This window comes from Chanodichthys erythropterus, chromosome 24 (genome assembly GCF_024489055.1).
Source record: "Chanodichthys erythropterus isolate Z2021 chromosome 24, ASM2448905v1, whole genome shotgun sequence".
Lineage (NCBI taxonomy): Eukaryota > Metazoa > Chordata > Actinopteri > Cypriniformes > Xenocyprididae > Chanodichthys > Chanodichthys erythropterus.
The window spans coordinates 11,943,802-11,961,450 of NC_090244.1; the positions used below are offsets into that span (position 1 = coordinate 11,943,802).

The window sequence follows — 17,649 nt, forward strand, 5'->3', positions numbered from 1 at the left end:
GCATCCAATTTGACTTGTTGAATTTTAAATTGATATATATTGTTTTCAGCTGTTTACATTAATTCATCCACTCCTCCTCAGACTATCACACCATATTATATCAGAGCAGCTGAATTATCTACAGTTAACGTTAGCATAAAATGTACAAAATTAACAGTGCCATCCTGTCTATTCATAAACCCAACAGTCCTTTAAACCATCAGCTCAAAGTTTGGCTCTCTTCTTTTTGTTACCTTTGTTTTGACGACAACGGTGTTTTGGTGGCCTTAAATCGCAAACTTTTGAAAACTGGGTTCAAAGTGCAAGTTTTTTGAAAACAATACCCTTATATCGTCTTCTTGTGAACTACAAAAACGCGAATTTGTGAAAACGGTGATGTTATGCGCATGCTTAGACGTCACTTTCCCGCCAGAACGCGCTCCCTCAGCTGGACTGAGTGGCAAAGGAACCTGCTGCATGACTGGATTTAATAGGGGAAACTGCGAAAACGCGAGTAAAACAAACGATTACATTAAAGGTTGGGCTCGAAAATGTTCCTTATGACGTGTCAATGAAACCTAATCCATGGATATTGACATGCAGCCAGGAATCGTGTTTCCTGACATTTATATGTGCCTGATTTCGACGCCGGGGAAATACATAACTGATATAACTACAATATCGGTAGGTCTAAATCCGAGTGATCACTATATCAATGTTATATCGTCATATCATTCAGCCCTAAAACTTGAAGTTTTTGTCAGTGTTTATTTAAAAACACCCAATTATGCAGAATATAAGATGGTAAATATTTGATTGATGAGTTGTCAATAACAATAAAATATGTAGGGTACGATTTTACCTCAAAATCCAACATTTTGACACAAAATGATAACTGAAAATCTATGCTTCTCTGCCTGGAGTCCAGTTGTTATGTGAATTGCAGTGATCCATTTGCTTATTTTTTTTTTCTATAGCTTTAGGCAGTCTGTAAAAATATACCTCAGATTTTGAGTCAAAGCTGTTTGTACAGTCAATCGCAAAGCTCTATCCCTGTTTTTCGCTGCATTCACGCTGAAAACCAATGCTGCCATTCAGTGGGCGTAACAGCAGTCATAAAGGTACGTGCATACCCTCTATATGCGCGTAGTGTTTCTTTACAAAGTGACGTCGCCAACTACTGGCATGGCAGCAAAATACAGCGTTTTTAGTCGTTTACGCTGAGGAAAAACATTTCCGTTTTAGTAGCTACATCATTGTCGTGTAAACTTACCCTTAGATGATTGTCATATTATAGCCTATAGGGCAGCTGCACACAAATTATATACATTTTCCAGACTACTGTATAATTTTGTCTAGTTGTTTGTCTTACTGTGTCTAATGTTCGTTTTATTTTCTTTACGTGACTAACAGGCCATTTGCAGTCACACATACCTGACCGTTCTCCTGTAGGATTCCTCTCTACATTTCCCTCCCTGCTGGGTCTCCCGAGGGGGCAAAATTACATATTTCACTGTGCAATCATTCCTTACACTTACTGGTAAGATAAATGCATTGTTTTGGATTTCTTCTTTAGAGTAAACCGTTGCTTGAGGTCTTTTTGTTTGCTTCTTTGCTGTTTCATGCGATAGCTATGGTGGTGTTTTGAACGTAGCATTTGCCGAAACGTTTCTTGAACGCATGAGTTTTCTGACTATGGGACCACACTTTTCGCTTTTCATTCCGTAATGTAACAAGATAAACTTAAATGACAATATTAATACGATGCAGATTATTTTAAAGACAACATGTCACATCCCAGATAGCACGTCTGTAAGATGTCTGCTGAAGATCTGTTAATCTGCTGTGTAAAAAAAAATCCGATAAACATCTTAGAAAAATAAGTTTTACATACATTCTAAAGACTCTAAAGACTTCTTCTAAATGTGTATGACATCTGACAGGTTACGCAAATGAACAAACATTGTAAAAAAATAAATCTTGCAGATGTAAATTCACTATTTAAATAGATGTCTCTGAGATGTACCCGCGCTATCAGGGTATATATTGATAGCACTTTTACAATACGGTTTCATTTCACATTGTTTAACTATAGAACTAACAAAAACCAGTGTTATTTTAGTGTTTATTTTAGTTCATTAATATTTTGAATTGGCTTTTATTTATTTATTATTATTTTTTAATATTGCTATTTAGGTTTAATTTATTTTTAATTCAGATATAGTTTTTTTTTAGTTTCAGTTAATAATTTTAGTTCTTCAACTTATTTCAGTTTATTACCAAGGCAATGTTTCTAATTTTCATTTAGTTGAATTTTTTCAGCTAATATTTATATTTGATTTTATTTCAGCTTTTTTTCAATTAACAGAAATGTTTTTATTAGTTTAACCCTGCAATGATCATCACATGAACATTATAGCATTTAACAAAAAATAATAAATGCTTTTAAAAATATATACTGTTCACTGCTAGTTCGTGTTATCTAATGCATTAACTGTTAACAAATGAGACCTTATTGTAAAGTGTTACACATATTCTTTCAATCATGTTTTTGGTAGATAAATAAGCTGAAATGTCCTAAGTAATTTGTTTTGAATTATATATGTATTGTATATATCGTTGATTTTATCATGAAAAGGGACAACAAAATACATATGCTGAAGAGTGTAATAACTGATACGACATTCTTATTTTCAGCCACATTCATGTTAGTTTGGTTTAAAAAGTGCCCTTCAGTGAAAAGCATGTATGTATTGAATATTCAGAGAATTATAAAATGAATTTAATTTTATTATAGAAATTGTTCTGCGAGACTTCTAGGGAAGACAAATACTTATATTTTGACATAAACAAAACTGAATTACATCGAAGACACAATCTACCGTTTTAAGCTACCAAACATTTTCCTCCTCCTCCAGTTCAGCAGTCACCATGTTCAACAGCCTGCTTTTGTCTGCAAGCTTTGGAAAACAAATTCTGGATTGGCTTCCTTTGAACTCCTGCTATTTTTGTCTTGAAATGATACAGAGATTGTTTGTTTCTACAGGTCCACATTTGAAACAGAAATGGGCAGATGTTCTTGATATCAGCTGATGATGAAAAAAGAATGATGAATAAGCCTGCACAAATGTTCTTCTGCTCACCGATGCAAGACCAACTTAGTTTGACAGTCCATCCACGGTTGTTCAATTTTTTTTTCCTTTTTTTTTTGTCATAACATACAATTGGCCATTACATGTACAAATACATCAAAATGACTTAATTTGGAAACTGAAAAACAGAGATTTTTTTTTTTTTCCATTTTACGATATAATACCGGGCACTTTACAGAAGTCTGTTCTCTTTTATTCTTCAAGTCTTTGTGTCCAAAGAATGATAGAGAAGTGGCACTATCCCAGTACAAAAAGGTCCTTTAGAGTCTCCTCTTTTCCTTCCGTAGTAAAATACTGCTGAACAGCCCTGCCTTGAAGCCGAGAGACGTCAGGAGATGAAGGAGCTCCTCTCTTTTATCCTCTCCTCTGTTTTCTTTTTTGTTCTTGTGCGTCTTGTTCTCACTGTAGTCTTGGCCAGTATTGGGACATGTCTGGTTCACTGCCTGGCACTTGGACTGGTACAGACACCCCAGGCGAGATTAGACCTGTAGCATGAGAAAAATTAAGGAAATATTGAGGCTTGCCATATTATGTAACTTAAGAGCTTTTATCAGAAATAAATAAATAAATAAATAAAAAGTATAAAAGTATAGTATAAAATTATTTATATATATATATATATATATATATATATATTAAATCTTATAATATTAAATAAAAAATGTAAAAGAAATAAAATTAAATATTTTTAATATTTAATATAACTTGTATTATTTATATTATGTATCCTTTAATATGGTTTAAATTGTATTTAAAATATAAAAAATATATCCAATTATGTTTAATATTAAAAATATTGATTTATTTATTCATTTTTGCTTTAGTAGAAGAATAAACACTTACCCGTTGAGGTTGTGCCTGATGTGGCCATTGATTGGCTGTTCATATGTGCCTGCATGTGCGGTGGTGTGTATGTGTCATAGCTCCGCCCATTCACCGAAGGACTAGTGGGCAACATGCAGGAGTAGGATGAGGTCTGGCTGGGCTGTGGAGGGGTAAGAAGGGCAAAACTGTCAGCAACACTCACATCTGATATAAAACATCCTTACAAACCTGTATGTTGTAGTTGCGTAAGATTTACAGCATGCGGAAATATCATATTACTAATCCTTTGAAACACTGAGGTAGTCACAACAGTGCAGAACAATATAATACAGTGTGAAGCACTAAACTGACATACTTGCATAGGAAGGTTGTTGGCCATGGTGAAGCTTGGCATTGGTGGCAGGGCGCTGTATGTGTTTGTAAGGGCTGTGTCTGATCTTCCCAACATGGAGCCTGATGTGAAGGATACTGTTGAAAAAGGGGGGAAAAAATGTTTAGAAAAAGTCAAAACACTCATTTGCTTTTGCTCTTGGCCCTCGTGAACCAACATTATTCACTTTTCAGAGTCTTTACCTGGCGTTGTGGGCTGAGGGATTGGCTGATAAACGCTAGTGCTGAAGCTGCTACTGATGGGTATGTGACTCGAAGAGTTGCTGGCTTGTCTTCTTTGATTTCTTAACTTTTCTTCTCTCCTCCATTTTGCTCTTCTGTTTGAGAACCACACCTGGAAAGACATGCTTTAGTTAGTTTTCAAAGACTTTTAAAACAACGTAGAATAATTATTATCTAGTAGGATGAAGACTGATAAAGTGGGACACTTTTGTGTATACACACTTATATTTATACATATATATATATATATATATATATATATATATATATATATATATATATATATATATATATATATATATATATATATATAATGTAAACAAACTTTATTTTGTCATACTAGATATGGCATACTAGATAATCATACTAGATATGATTAATCATGATTAATATATATATATATATATATAGCTTTAGTGGGTGGGACATTCTCATTGAAGACATTTGATTGGACAAAATCAGTGTAGTGCAGGATGAGTCATCAATATTTTTGCACCGTTTTTTTCCAGAAGAGAAATTTTATGTGCGTACTTTTGCTAAAAATTAATTTTGTCAAATATCGGTCTGGTACCGTTTTATAAGTGATATCATTTGCGCAGCTATTTACAATATTTATGATATTATTTTAAAACAAGGCCAATGAAAAATTATTAAAAAGTGTCTCCTTTTACCTGTCTTCTTTCTGTTTTTGTAGATTTTCTTACCTGTATTCTTGCTTCTGGTAAATCTATTTTCGCAGCAAGTCTCTCTCGCGCGAACACGTCAGGATAGTGCGTTCTCTCAAATTCTGGTGGAAACGTTAAAAAAATGATGTTAAAATAAGAGCTAAAATATAATGCAAAGTAATTTAGCTATCCAATTAAATCCAACAAATAAAGTTTTACAAAAAAGTTGTATTTTTTTAAATACATCTCCACGTTTACCTTTTTCAAGTGCTTCTATTTGTTCTTGTGTGAAAGATGTGCGATTCCTTTGCAGTTTTCTTTTTAGCTGAAGCCTCATTTGTGTTTCATCCGAGTCCTCCCCATTGGAGCTTATTGAGTTTGTGTTCTCACCACCTCCGTCTGACTGTTGGCAGCCATCTGGAAAGGAAATATAAGATGTAAGATATGTCTGAGTAAAAACACAATTCTCATTTTCTGTTTGGACTCTTTGCTTTAATTAAGAGTTTGCTTGTAATATTTATGCAGGGAAAATTTGGTACAAAATTAGTGGAGCGTTTTGTAGGCTACTGTATCGCCCTCTGCAATGTTGTGGGAAAACATTTAGAGCACGAACGCTTAGATCTTTCAGCATCGAGTCACAAAGGCTGACGAGCTTGAGGGCTTTACAGAAATGTGATAAAATGTCCCAGAAACCTTTTCAAAAGTTTTTAAAAACCAAACACCCTCTCCCCCCTTTTCATCCCAGAGTTCTTCAATTAGGCTACGGCCACCATATGGGCGTTTGCAGAGCTATTGAGGTGACCACCAATACTTGAATAGGAGAGGGATGCTTTCACAGCCACACAATGTGGGAGAGTAAGGGTAACTCTTAAATACTCGCTGTGAGGACGGATGGCAAACTTTCGTGGGTTGAATTTTGAGGACACAATTGGATGAGGCGACAAAAGGATTCTCTCGAGCAGTCATTGTAGCACGAGGATTCCAGTCAACAGACTTTTCAGCTCGGCGTGTTAACCTTTATGCTCTACTGTCATTAATCACTGTCCCAAGGGCCGGCCCGTTCAACCTCGGTTAGGATTTATACCTTCTTATAGGCGCAGGGAAAAAACAGCCAGGCCACCGTGAATGAGACATCGAAATGCAAAGGCTCTTGTTTGTCACAGACAAGGCGATAGGAGTGCCAATTGTGAGTCGATAAGCTTTAACCTGCTGTGTTGTTGGACACCAGTGGCTAATTAATCCCATCAGATACATTTGAGTTTGAAAAGTCTAAAGAAACTTGTTGATATTTTACACACAGTTGCCAACTATAAATGAAACTCCAGACTATATGGACTTTTACATGGGTGGTGGTTTAAATAGTCGCAAACTTCCAGTTGCCTCTTTAAAAGATGATGTCTGTGTCAATGTCATAATTTGGAATGTATAATATTTAAAGGGTCTTTTATGAATTTATTAAATAATGCTCACAAGACATGTAAACTAATGGGAAAACACAGTTAAAAATTATCATTCCATTTTTTTCCCTAATGCTGCCTGTCAGTAAAATATTTTAAATATAGAATCATATGTAATAATGTTAGCTTACTGTTTGCTTTTTGGGTCTTATTGAGCAAATGAGCAATTTTTGAGACTATAATAAACAGGTTACAGCTATGAGATTATAACCCTTTTTAATATATATATATATATATATATATATATATATATATATATATATATATATATATATATATGTATATATATATATATATATATATATATATATATATATATATATGTATATATAATAGAAATCTTTGTGAAAAAAAATGCTTTTAAGCGTTTTATTTAACTGGTGTCACAAGATAGATCAAACAATTTGAGGATAAATGAGTTACAATCATTGTGTTATGAAATCTAGTTCATCAGTGTATTTTTGGAAGTAGATAATTTGACTAATCATTTAATTATTTAGGTATTTTTTTTCTGTGATGAACAGTGAATAACCTAAAATGAAGCTCAAAGCAATTACATGATATAACCATAAGTGTATGAAGCTTACACTAAAGCAATAACAAATAAAAAAAAACGCTGTACATTTTTCCATACTTTTTTTTACTGGTATGATGCAAGTTAAACATGGTTACCCTATCTACTGACAGGCATATGTGAAATATTAGGCCTACTAGCTTTCCTTTTCTTCTCAAAGTAATTTATTTATCAAAGACAGTGCGTTTCTATGTTTTAAGAAAGTTTTAAAAGGTCTTTGTGTTTAGTATCCACACTTTTCAAGAGCTAATCCGAATGTGTGGCCTGTTCTCAAAAGCCTGACCAACTGTCGCCAGATTTAGGATTTGTTTTCTCTGAGAAAGGCGGTGGGAAATAAAATCATTCCTTATTGGGGCGTTGTCGTAACCGGTGAGGCGGAAGGCAAGCAAAAATGTGGCAAAACAACCGCGGCATCTTTCAGCTGTGGAGGCCTTGATCAAAACATGCGAGAACCCTTGGAAAAGAGAAAGTGTCCAAATCCTTTAGACGGCTTTAGCACCCCGGTCCTATGGCGGAGGGAGGGGCTGCTATGAGTCCTCTGAATGCGATAGAGTTGTCTCTTTTAGCGTCCTGTCAGCCCAGATGAATCCGCGATTTTATTCAGTGTTGCGTGACATTCATCAGATTGCGACCATATTTGTCTCGCTCAGAAACCTCACCCAGACTAATAGCCTGTGATAGGAGTGGACTTCTATGACAGCTATATAAGAGATGTTTAGCTACTTACAAAAAGCATAATGTTTGTAGACTCAATAATACTCTCAAAAATAGCATATCACAGATAGGCTAGTGATGACTGTTATTACATTTTAAGCGCACAGGTTTGAGTTTGTCAGAAATTAGATGCTGCTTACTAATGCTGGCAATTAATCCATATTATAAAAATAGGCACTTTATTTATTAAGTAAATTAGCATGTTCCAAGTTTTGGTCTAAAACATTCCTGGTAGACGAGGCCGCATGACAATAAATAGTTTTAAATATGCAACGACTTCATGTAGACTTGTAGATAGCATGTCAGGCGAAATCAAATTAGTCCATATGCGTATCTTGCACTACTCATAAAAACATGTTAAATATTATAGGCTATAGCGTTTTTGTTTGTTTGTTTGTTTGTTTGTTTTTGCTTATATGAATCAGCTTTATAGGCTATACTCACCTTGGAAAGGTGTTTTTTGTCACAAGATATATTGCTGTAGCTACACACGTCAAGGTTTTGAGGACGATATTAGGCTATACATACATTAATTCTCTATTTGTATCTTTTTCTACGTCTTTCTTTCGTTGTGTAGCGCCTTTAACACTGACAACTCTAATTGGCAAACGTTGCCATATTATGTCCAGGGTGTCTCCGGTGGAACATTTCCACAGCTGTCTCCTCAAACTAAACGCGTATTTATGTTGCCTTAATGGGAAACAAAACGTTCTCTAATGAGCTATTACATAGCGACAGAACTGTTCCCATAACACTTTTTTTTTGTTCTTCTGTGTGACAGAAACATATTTTGCACAGGAAATCCACACACTGTTCATTGTTTATTTCGATGTCGCTTTCTTTCTGAACTGTAAAGGTGGATTTCAACTCGAATTATTATTCTTAATGTTTTTATTATTATTATTGTTGTTGTTATGTCTTATAATTTATTTAATAAATTAGCAGTCATTTAATTACTAATATTATAACAGCAAATTAAGTCCCGTGTAACCTGGAATTTAACCAGAAGCATTTATTTAAATATATATATATATATATATATATATATATATATATATATATATATATATATATATATATATATATATATATATATATCATCTAATAATAGGCAACTTAAAAACGATATGGAATAATAAAAAAATAAAAAAACTATACGCATTTATTATTATTATTGTAATTGTTTAACCTTTTTAGATAATAATTCATTATGAATTCATCCAGACTGCAAAATAACAATCAGCGAATACAATGCCCCTTTTTGCACCATCTTCCTCTATGCAAAGTAAAATAGCCATACCTTGATTGGGCTGTCCTGGCACTGAGGTTCCGGGGTACCAGCCCGGCCGGGTCCCCCACGTGCCGGTCTGACCGTTCAGCATCCTCAGCTTTTCATACATGCCATCTGCGCCCATCTGTTGCTTTTCGCTAGCCAGGTTGCGCAGTACTCTGTTTATCGATGACACCTGAAAGACGAACCCAAAGATGCGGCACATTAATTAAAGAGCGCGTCCACGATGTGGCATCTTGGCTTTTGGAACGATTGGCCCCATTTCTGCACAGGCCTACATGCCAGAGCATTACATCGCATTGCATTGTCCTCTGGTGGAGAGGAGATTACATGACTGATGCTGGAGAATGTTCACGTTCAAGGTCATTAGTGCATGCGTTTAAGCAAGGCATCAAATTATTACGCATTAATGTTGTTAATGAATTCATGGCAAGTTCTCTGAATGAACTTACACTTGGTATATTGTCGTTTGTGCAGACCCCCTCTGATAGCAGCCTGTCTCGGATTTCCCACGCGAAGATTGACGGACACTCCCTCTTGTACTGGGCAATTTTGCCGACCACCTCGGGAGTCGCTACTCGTGGTTTACTTCCTCCGATCGCCCTTGGTCTGATGGAGCCTGTTTCATAGTATCTACCCAAGATTTTACTCACACAGCCGTTCGACACCTAGATGGAAAACAAAAGAAACAATTCACATACATTATTTAAAACTAGTGTGAAATGTTAAGTGTATGCTGCAAGCAATGATAAGCTTACGTTTTCATTGTCCAGCACTTGGACTTTTGCATCAGCATGGGTCTATAACACAAGAAATACCTTTAACACAAAAAATATGTCTTCAGTGGTACGAGAAATGATGCACTTTTTAAAATGCATTTCGGTCGCCAATTTTAAAAATTGCCAAATGGAAAAAAAGATGAGAAGTGCTTCGATCCATTCCACAAGACCACTGTTTATGCATTCCAAAATGAAATTTGAAATGAATCCTCGTTGTTCGCTGGCATTAATAATGCAAAGGTTTAGCCTATTAAAAAAACTATACAGCTAGGAAAAAGACCGTAAGTATGAAACAGCACAAATGTGAAACAAAACTTGTGTAAAATCATTTAGATTTTTAAATTTTTTTGTTTGGGTGAAGAGTTCACATGAACGGGAAAATATGCATTCTCATCACCTGCAGAATTCGGGATATGTCACACGGCCGCGCGCCACTGTGAGCGAGTTCAACTATTTTCTGTCTCGTGGAGTCGGGCAGCGGTCTGCCGTTGACGAACACACCGCCGAGTTGGTTCACTCCACTGTGACCTAAAAAAAAGAGAAAAGGGTAAGGTCCCGTTGTAATTCACCCAGCATTTAGCAAACCAGACTCAAAATACAGACTATTCAAACAAAATCCAATCAAAGCTGTTTTTAATAGAAGCTTTCAGGTCTCAAATGAGTCAAGCATTACAAGAGCATTGTCAACAAATCTCAATATTCAGCAAAGACCGGTGTAAATCTCTTTTAAATCAGCATAGCCGGTAATTATTGCTGTTGTTCAGCTGTCATATGTTTTCGACTGTTCTCCAGATGTGCTCGTAATATCATAATCTCCTAATACACAATTGTAATATAATTACACATGCAGAACATTGATTAAGCGTCAGCGCTCTCGTATGATCTGGAGCAAAACATCTCCAACCCACTGAGCCGAGATTTGCGCATCTTTGCAAAGCCTTAAACGGATCAGATGGCGTAATGCTATTTGTGGCATTACATTAAAACTTCTTAAACGCTGCCATGATTTAAAGCATAGCCCCACACATTAAGTAAAACAAAAATACTACTGATAATAAAGCATCAACCATTGCACAGCATGTCCTATGTACGCAATTAGCTTATGTTACTATGTCAGTGGAAAAGCCCCCAAAAAGCACACCAAACCTGAAGCCAAAACGGAAAAGCCGCCTTCCCGGTTTGCTTTACTTCTCAGCTCCCTTCCCTTCGAAGCCTCGCGTTAAATTGAGTCCAAGAGCACAAGCTCCTTTGCAATAAATAAGCTCCAAATATAGAAGAGGGGGAAAATATGATGAGCCTGCCTGACATTTGTCTTTAAAATAAAGCTAGCTGCACGTCAAGTTTGAGCTTAATTTCTGGAAATAGGCGGAAGTCGCCCTGGATCATGCATGGAAGGCTAATTGAAAAGATCAGTTGGAGCACTTGTGGCAGGCATGTCACTTTATGACATCGCTCTGCTTTTGAAAATCGCATCGTCACGACAAATAGTAGCATGATAAAACGACCCTTTCTGTCTGCATTTGGATATCACTCAGACTAAATTGGACTCTACTCATTTCCCCTTTAAGGGAAGCTTAATTTTAAGGTAGCCAGGGGCTGTGCGCGTGTACGTTCGCGGGGGCGCGCTTCGCCCTTAATATATTAAAAGTGACATTTCTTTTTTTCCCAAGTGACAAACCTCCATTGCCTATATTTAAGCACTGGAAGCAAATATGCAGGTCCTGTAGGCTTATATATATATATATATATATAAATTCTATATAACGAAGTGCTTTTTAGTTTTTTCTACCTGAGAACTACCTCTGCTAATATTTCTAATTATACACAACAAAAAGAAATGCAGAAAGCATATATATATTCCTTTTCGCAGAGAAATTTAATTCGGAATTACAGTCAATCTGTCTTTTTCTGCCTAGTAATAGTCGCATTGAAGATTTATTGGCTTTGAAACCATATGCCGTATGGCTCTTAAATGCAGCCACTTGATTTGATCTGGCCAACACGCAGATTAGGATATAAAATCAAACTTTCGCTTGAAAGGTTAAGTCTTAATCGTTCTATAATTCCCTACGGTGAATGGTGTCGGTCTCGCCCAGTGGCAATCATCGCGCGCGCGGTACTCTGTTTCTAATCAATTAATAAGAAGACATATGGTGTCAATTTGGACGCTCCACTCTATATACACCCAAGAGTTATTAGCACAAAGCTTGGGTTGCCGCCTGTGACCTTTAAACAAACCAAAGGCCTAACCAGAATGATATCTTTTTAGTAATACACGCGAGGAATCACACGACAACATTTCACTGATTATCCTTGAGAGAGAAAAATCTACGTAAAGTTCGTAGGGGGGAAACGATTGTTTTATTTGTTTGTTTTTTCGCCGCGTAATATTTAGTGATTTTATTCCCTGGCTTGTATTTATAATAATGTTTTTAAAAGTGTGGGGATATGATTTTTTTATTTATCGCTCATATGTGCTCTACTTCAGCTGACCCAATTTTAAATGCTTCGTTACTCCAAATCTTTGCACCTTCCGTCAAATTTAGTGACTAAAACAGTATACCAGTCGTTAGTATGAAGACAGAGCAAATAACTGGCACTTACAACAATAAAAGCAATAGAAATGAGAGGATGACATTCAACACACCTTCGTTACAGATGTCATACACCTCTTGTCCAGCATTAAGAGAGAAAATATGTCTCATTTATTGTAATCATAACTTACTCAGTACTTTCTACAAATGACTAAGTATATGTTTTGCTAGTTGGCCTTCACACATCTCAAAGACACAGACACATCAGCGCATGTAATTTATTCATGCTCTACAACACTCAATGTTGCATCAAAGCTCAGTCTATTATTTCACTCTCGCGGTGTTTCATAAACATGAGAGACGTTCCATCAGAATCATGCAATGTCAATTTCGTCTCTGCTAATGGACTAGGTGGATTGGCCGCCGATGCTAACATTAATTCAGCAATTATTTAAAAGCAAGTCGAGCAGAAACATCCTCTCTCTCTAATACACACTGACTCACACAATTATGCAAAGAGCATATGGGTTAGACACTCTAACTAGGTTGTGTAGCTATGCAGGCTTCTATGTGACTTTTTTTTAATTAAGGAAATTTCTCATTGGGAATGTAATTTTTGCTCTCTCAAATGTAGCCTTATGAATTGAAATAATGGCCTTCGATGTTCCATAAAACTGTAAAATAGTTAAAGTCAGGTTAGTTCAAGCAGTTAGTTTAGCTTACTAGCCACTTTGAGGGAGCTGTATGAATGACAGGCAAACATTTGGGCAGCATGCACACGCCCAACACCTCTGACGAACAGTGTAAACTGCCATCACTAATATACTAAAACAAATGCCTTTCTGGCTAGACGCTTCTCGCGTTTTTCCTCATGTTTATTTTTTTGGCACACCTTTCAATTTAAAAGAGAAAAAACGCATTTCAGAAAAAGAAAAGAACTCCACTTACTGTTTTGCATCATGGACGCGACGCCAGACTCCCACGTGGCCCGGTTATAGTATTCTATTAGTCATAAAGAAACAATAATATTGGTCAGTTTCACATTTTTAAATCATGTGTATTGCAGTGCAATGTGTGTAAGACTTGTGTGCAAGAAAGTTACGGACAATATTGTGTGGGCTGAAGTTTCAGCATTTTATTTTGCATTCATGCTGCAAAAAGTGAGAACAAAAAATACTGTCTCCACAAATACACTTATGCCCAGGGTTTAAACTTGCCTGGAAACAGAGTTGACTGTCCGCTTAAAACAATTTATAGACTCTCATCTGCTTCACTCTATTAAAATATCCCTAGGACAAAGCAAAACAATTTATTAGTACACCTAGCCGTAATTATTTCTTTAGCATTACAACTAAATCTAATATTTGTTTTTTTAAGATATTGTTTTTATGACTAATACAATAATTAATTTGTTATTCGGTTTAATTAAAATATACTCCTCATTGTTTATTACAGTTGGGATTTTTAATTTTTCGTTTTTAAGTTTTAGTTTTAGAGTTACATTTTCTTATTTTAAGTGATTAATAATAATACAATGTTATTGTTGTTGTTGTTATTGTTATTAAACTAAATATTGGCGACTTGTACATCTGCTTTTCCCCTAACCTTCGTGATTAGAAAACTTCAAATGTTGTGGGCAAGGCCTAATTTTTTCTCCCCTTCAGATACTCTCTTCTGGTGACACACGCTGTCTACCTCGCCTGGCTGCGCTGGAAAAGTAAAGCCAGGAGGGGTGAGGGGTCCCCGACAAAGCCCCGCTGAATTTTAACAATAGCTTTCTTTCTCCCTCTACACCAAAACCCAGAGAGTAAAACCCGGGCTCCCTAACTAGCTACACCGCTTCCAACTAAACGTACAACAACTCTCAGAAAATACAAAGAGCTGAAGGGAGCGAGCCCCCCTCCTCCTCCTCCTACACCCGGTTCAGCATACCCCCCTTCATCCGCATCAGCCAGTGCAGCTCACTATGACCCGGTGCCCGTTACCTCAATGCCTTTTTGTTTGTCTCGTTGCGCGAAATAGAAAAGTAATTTCTTGTTATAAGTATCTGGAGGTAATTGTGTTACTGGTATGTGTCGTTAAGGGCTGTAAAAAATGTACAACAGCGCAGTGGGGCGCTCAATTGGTAAAAGACAATTGCAATAAAGAACCCATTCAATACATTTGCCGAAAAGGAGGCCACTGAAGAAATACTCCCTTCTTTGATTTTTCTTTTTCTTTTTAAGTAGATGGATTGTGTGCGCGGTTTACAGTGCACAGCAACAAATAAATACATACACTAATCGCCAGCGTAGAGTTGCACGTGTTTCATTAAATAACATTTATAATTTAAAAATAATGTACTATAATTTTTTTTTACATTTCAAATTTTCTCAAATTTCTCTAGAAATTACGGCAAATTAAAACAATTATTTTTTGTTGTTGCAAATAAATGTTTGTAACAATTCAATTTATATATATATATATATTTTTTTTTTTTTTTTTTTTTTTTACAAAGTAAACTAGTTAGTATTTCCTACCCATGTGGGCTATTTAAGGTCTTCTGTCTGCACTCATCTTTTTAGTTAATGATCTGTTTTAATAGTGCTGTCTGTAATTGACAGGGCCTAATCTGCATTTTGTTCGTTCTAATGTGCAACATGAAGGCTCTTAATTAAGCACACTTATTCAAGCCTTTGATATTCTGCGCAAAGTACATTAGGGAAAGTTTAAAAAGTTGAAAACGATGCTGATTTATATCACAACAGATTTATAAAACTACCATATGTAGCATGTTACAGGATATAAAACGCTTTCACCGTTTAAAATCAGAATAGAGACAAAGAATCAGATTAATTTAAATTTACATAATTTAAAGGCATATATGTCAGATAAAGTGTCTAATTTAATATTTATTCATACATCAACTTATACACATAGATTTAGATTAGATACAAAAAATAATGTCGCTAATTTTTTTGTTCTGTTTTTTATTTAATTTTTATTTTATAGGCTACCAACTAAAACAAAATCGAGTAACCTTAACGGTTAAGTTTGAAGTTTAGACATTAATGTAATTCTGATTTTTAATAGTAAGTCTGGGACAAAGAAGGCAGCAGTCCCTGACTGAAAAGCAAAACACCAAGTTCACGGTGCGATTTGGTGGTGGCGCCCGGCTGAATGTGATGGTGTGATTCAACCTGACACTCCACCTCATCGGGTCATTGCGTTCCCATTTTCAGGACTGATCGCGGTCTTGGCCTACTGTGACTTTTTGCTTTCTCTGTCATAAATAAGAACTTTGCTTGGCACAAAACTCGACATAGGCTAGCTGAAGCATAAAAAGGCAAAGAGCGTCCGTGAAAATCAATGATTTAGTTTGACACCACGAGGCTATGCAGCTTTAATTTTTCAGTTTTAGTATATCGTGCTTTTCTTTTCAAGTTTCTTTTTATTCAAGGACACAAATAACTTTAGTAGCTTGCTGTCGGATTTTTTCCTCTCATAATTATTATTTAGCTACAAATGAATAGTTTTAAACCTGGCGTGTACATTTAGCAAGACTAATTTCACTTGTAAGCGGTGCATATGCGTACGAGTTGCTCTAAAGAGAAGAATGTCTTAACTTACCTTTTTGAGGCATAGTTCCAACAGCTTTCGTATCCTCGCTGATATACTTCGTTTACAATAAGGAGAAAACTCTGAAGAAAATCGTCCTCAAACAGTTTGTCTTTTATAGTTTCCAACTGATGTCGGGCAGAAAATTTAAATTCCCTGCGAAGGAAACAGAGATTGACAATAAAATGGGATGTCAAGACTGCGCGAGACTGAAAAATGTGCGCTCGTGGGAGTGAGTGAGAGAGAGAGGGGAAAAGAGGGAGAGGGAGCGAGAGAGAGGGCGCGCACCTATGCTGATTGGTGATAGCACTCGTGTATTAATGTATGTGTTCCTGGTCTGTGCCTCGCCTCCTCTCCTCTTCAGTGGCCCATTAGCTGAGCCTGACCTCTGTCATCATCTCCCAGCAAAACACTTCCTCCTGCCCCGGTGACAGAGCGGGAAACAGGGCCGAACGAAAATCTAGTTTTCAACCCTACTTAATCACTCCTCCTAAGCACAAGGTTCTCTCCCAATTTTTCGATTGGAATGCATTTGGGCGTTCAGGCTATTGAATTATGGGTGACTAGACACTTTTGTGGAAAAAAAAAAAAAAAGTTTTGATATAAGCTACCAAATGCTACCAAATGCCATGGTACTGAAACTGTGCTTTTTGTAGTCACATATTAAGCATTCAAGGGAGTACAAATAATCATTTCTTAAATGTCGGCCTGCTTCTATTTACATCGTACTTAACTCCGGTAATATTGTGTCAATGTACGCTCCTCTTGTCCATTGAAACGAGCGCAAACTTTCTCCACGTGTCATTGTTGACTTGGTGTCTGAGAATGTCATCAGCCTTTACGGCGCGCGCTCAATGATCAGTTGGGAGACCCCATACTATTTACATTAATAGCGTGATTTGTTGTGGTTTTTCAGCGAGAGAAAAAGAAACTCCGTGTCGTGGGTTGCCAAGGGGGAAATGAAAATATCATTACGTCCATGGCTGGACACTTAAACTACATTTGTTGATTGCTTGGACATTAGCACACACCTCGGTAAGCTCTAAAGCATCCCCTCCGCGCCTGTGTTCGAGGTTACATGCGCTGCACTCTCAGCTCGCCACTCGCAGCTTGGGGTGTTCCACCCGTTCACTGGAGTGGAATAGATTCCGGGTTGGGATACAAGAACTGGAGAGGGGAGGGGGGACGTATAGCATGGTGGGACAGCTTTAACACTAGAACTACCAAGGCAGTCATTTTGACCGTTTTAAAGATTTGCAATGTAATAACTTTGTTGAAATAAAACCCATATAACTACAGTTCCATGACTTTTCTTAAATTAATGTAAATTTTATTTTAACATTGTTATTTTATTAAAATTTCAAAACACAAAAGAGTTCTGAGTATTTCTACCTTGAATGGCCATAGCGGTCAATTTGACCGCACATATTGCAGGTGTATCTCCTCAGCGCTTTTTCCTGCTGTTAAAGA

General features: G+C 36.4%; 1 protein-coding gene across 7 annotated transcripts; it reads right to left on the bottom strand.

Moving 5' to 3' along the window:
* Positions 1-3,521: 3,521 nt before the first annotated feature.
* On the bottom strand, positions 3,522-13,584 carry pax6a (paired box 6a). Of its 7 annotated transcripts, none has more exons than XM_067379035.1 (11): positions 13,531-13,580; positions 10,446-10,576; positions 10,028-10,069; positions 9,923-9,937; positions 9,279-9,444; positions 5,492-5,650; positions 5,273-5,355; positions 4,530-4,680; positions 4,304-4,424; positions 3,975-4,141; positions 3,522-3,616 (listed from the first exon to the last, which is right to left on the bottom strand). In XM_067379035.1, exons 1-11 carry the CDS (start codon positions 13,541-13,543, stop codon positions 3,531-3,533), a joined length of 1,134 nt encoding a protein of 377 aa, XP_067235136.1. In that variant the 5' UTR covers positions 13,544-13,580; the 3' UTR covers positions 3,522-3,530. The 7 variants fall into 7 exon arrangements, with proteins under 7 accessions (XP_067235136.1, XP_067235134.1, XP_067235131.1 ...); XM_067379033.1 differs by having other exon boundaries at positions 9,830-9,937; XM_067379030.1 differs by having other exon boundaries at positions 9,722-9,937.
* Positions 13,585-17,649: the final 4,065 nt, after the last annotated feature.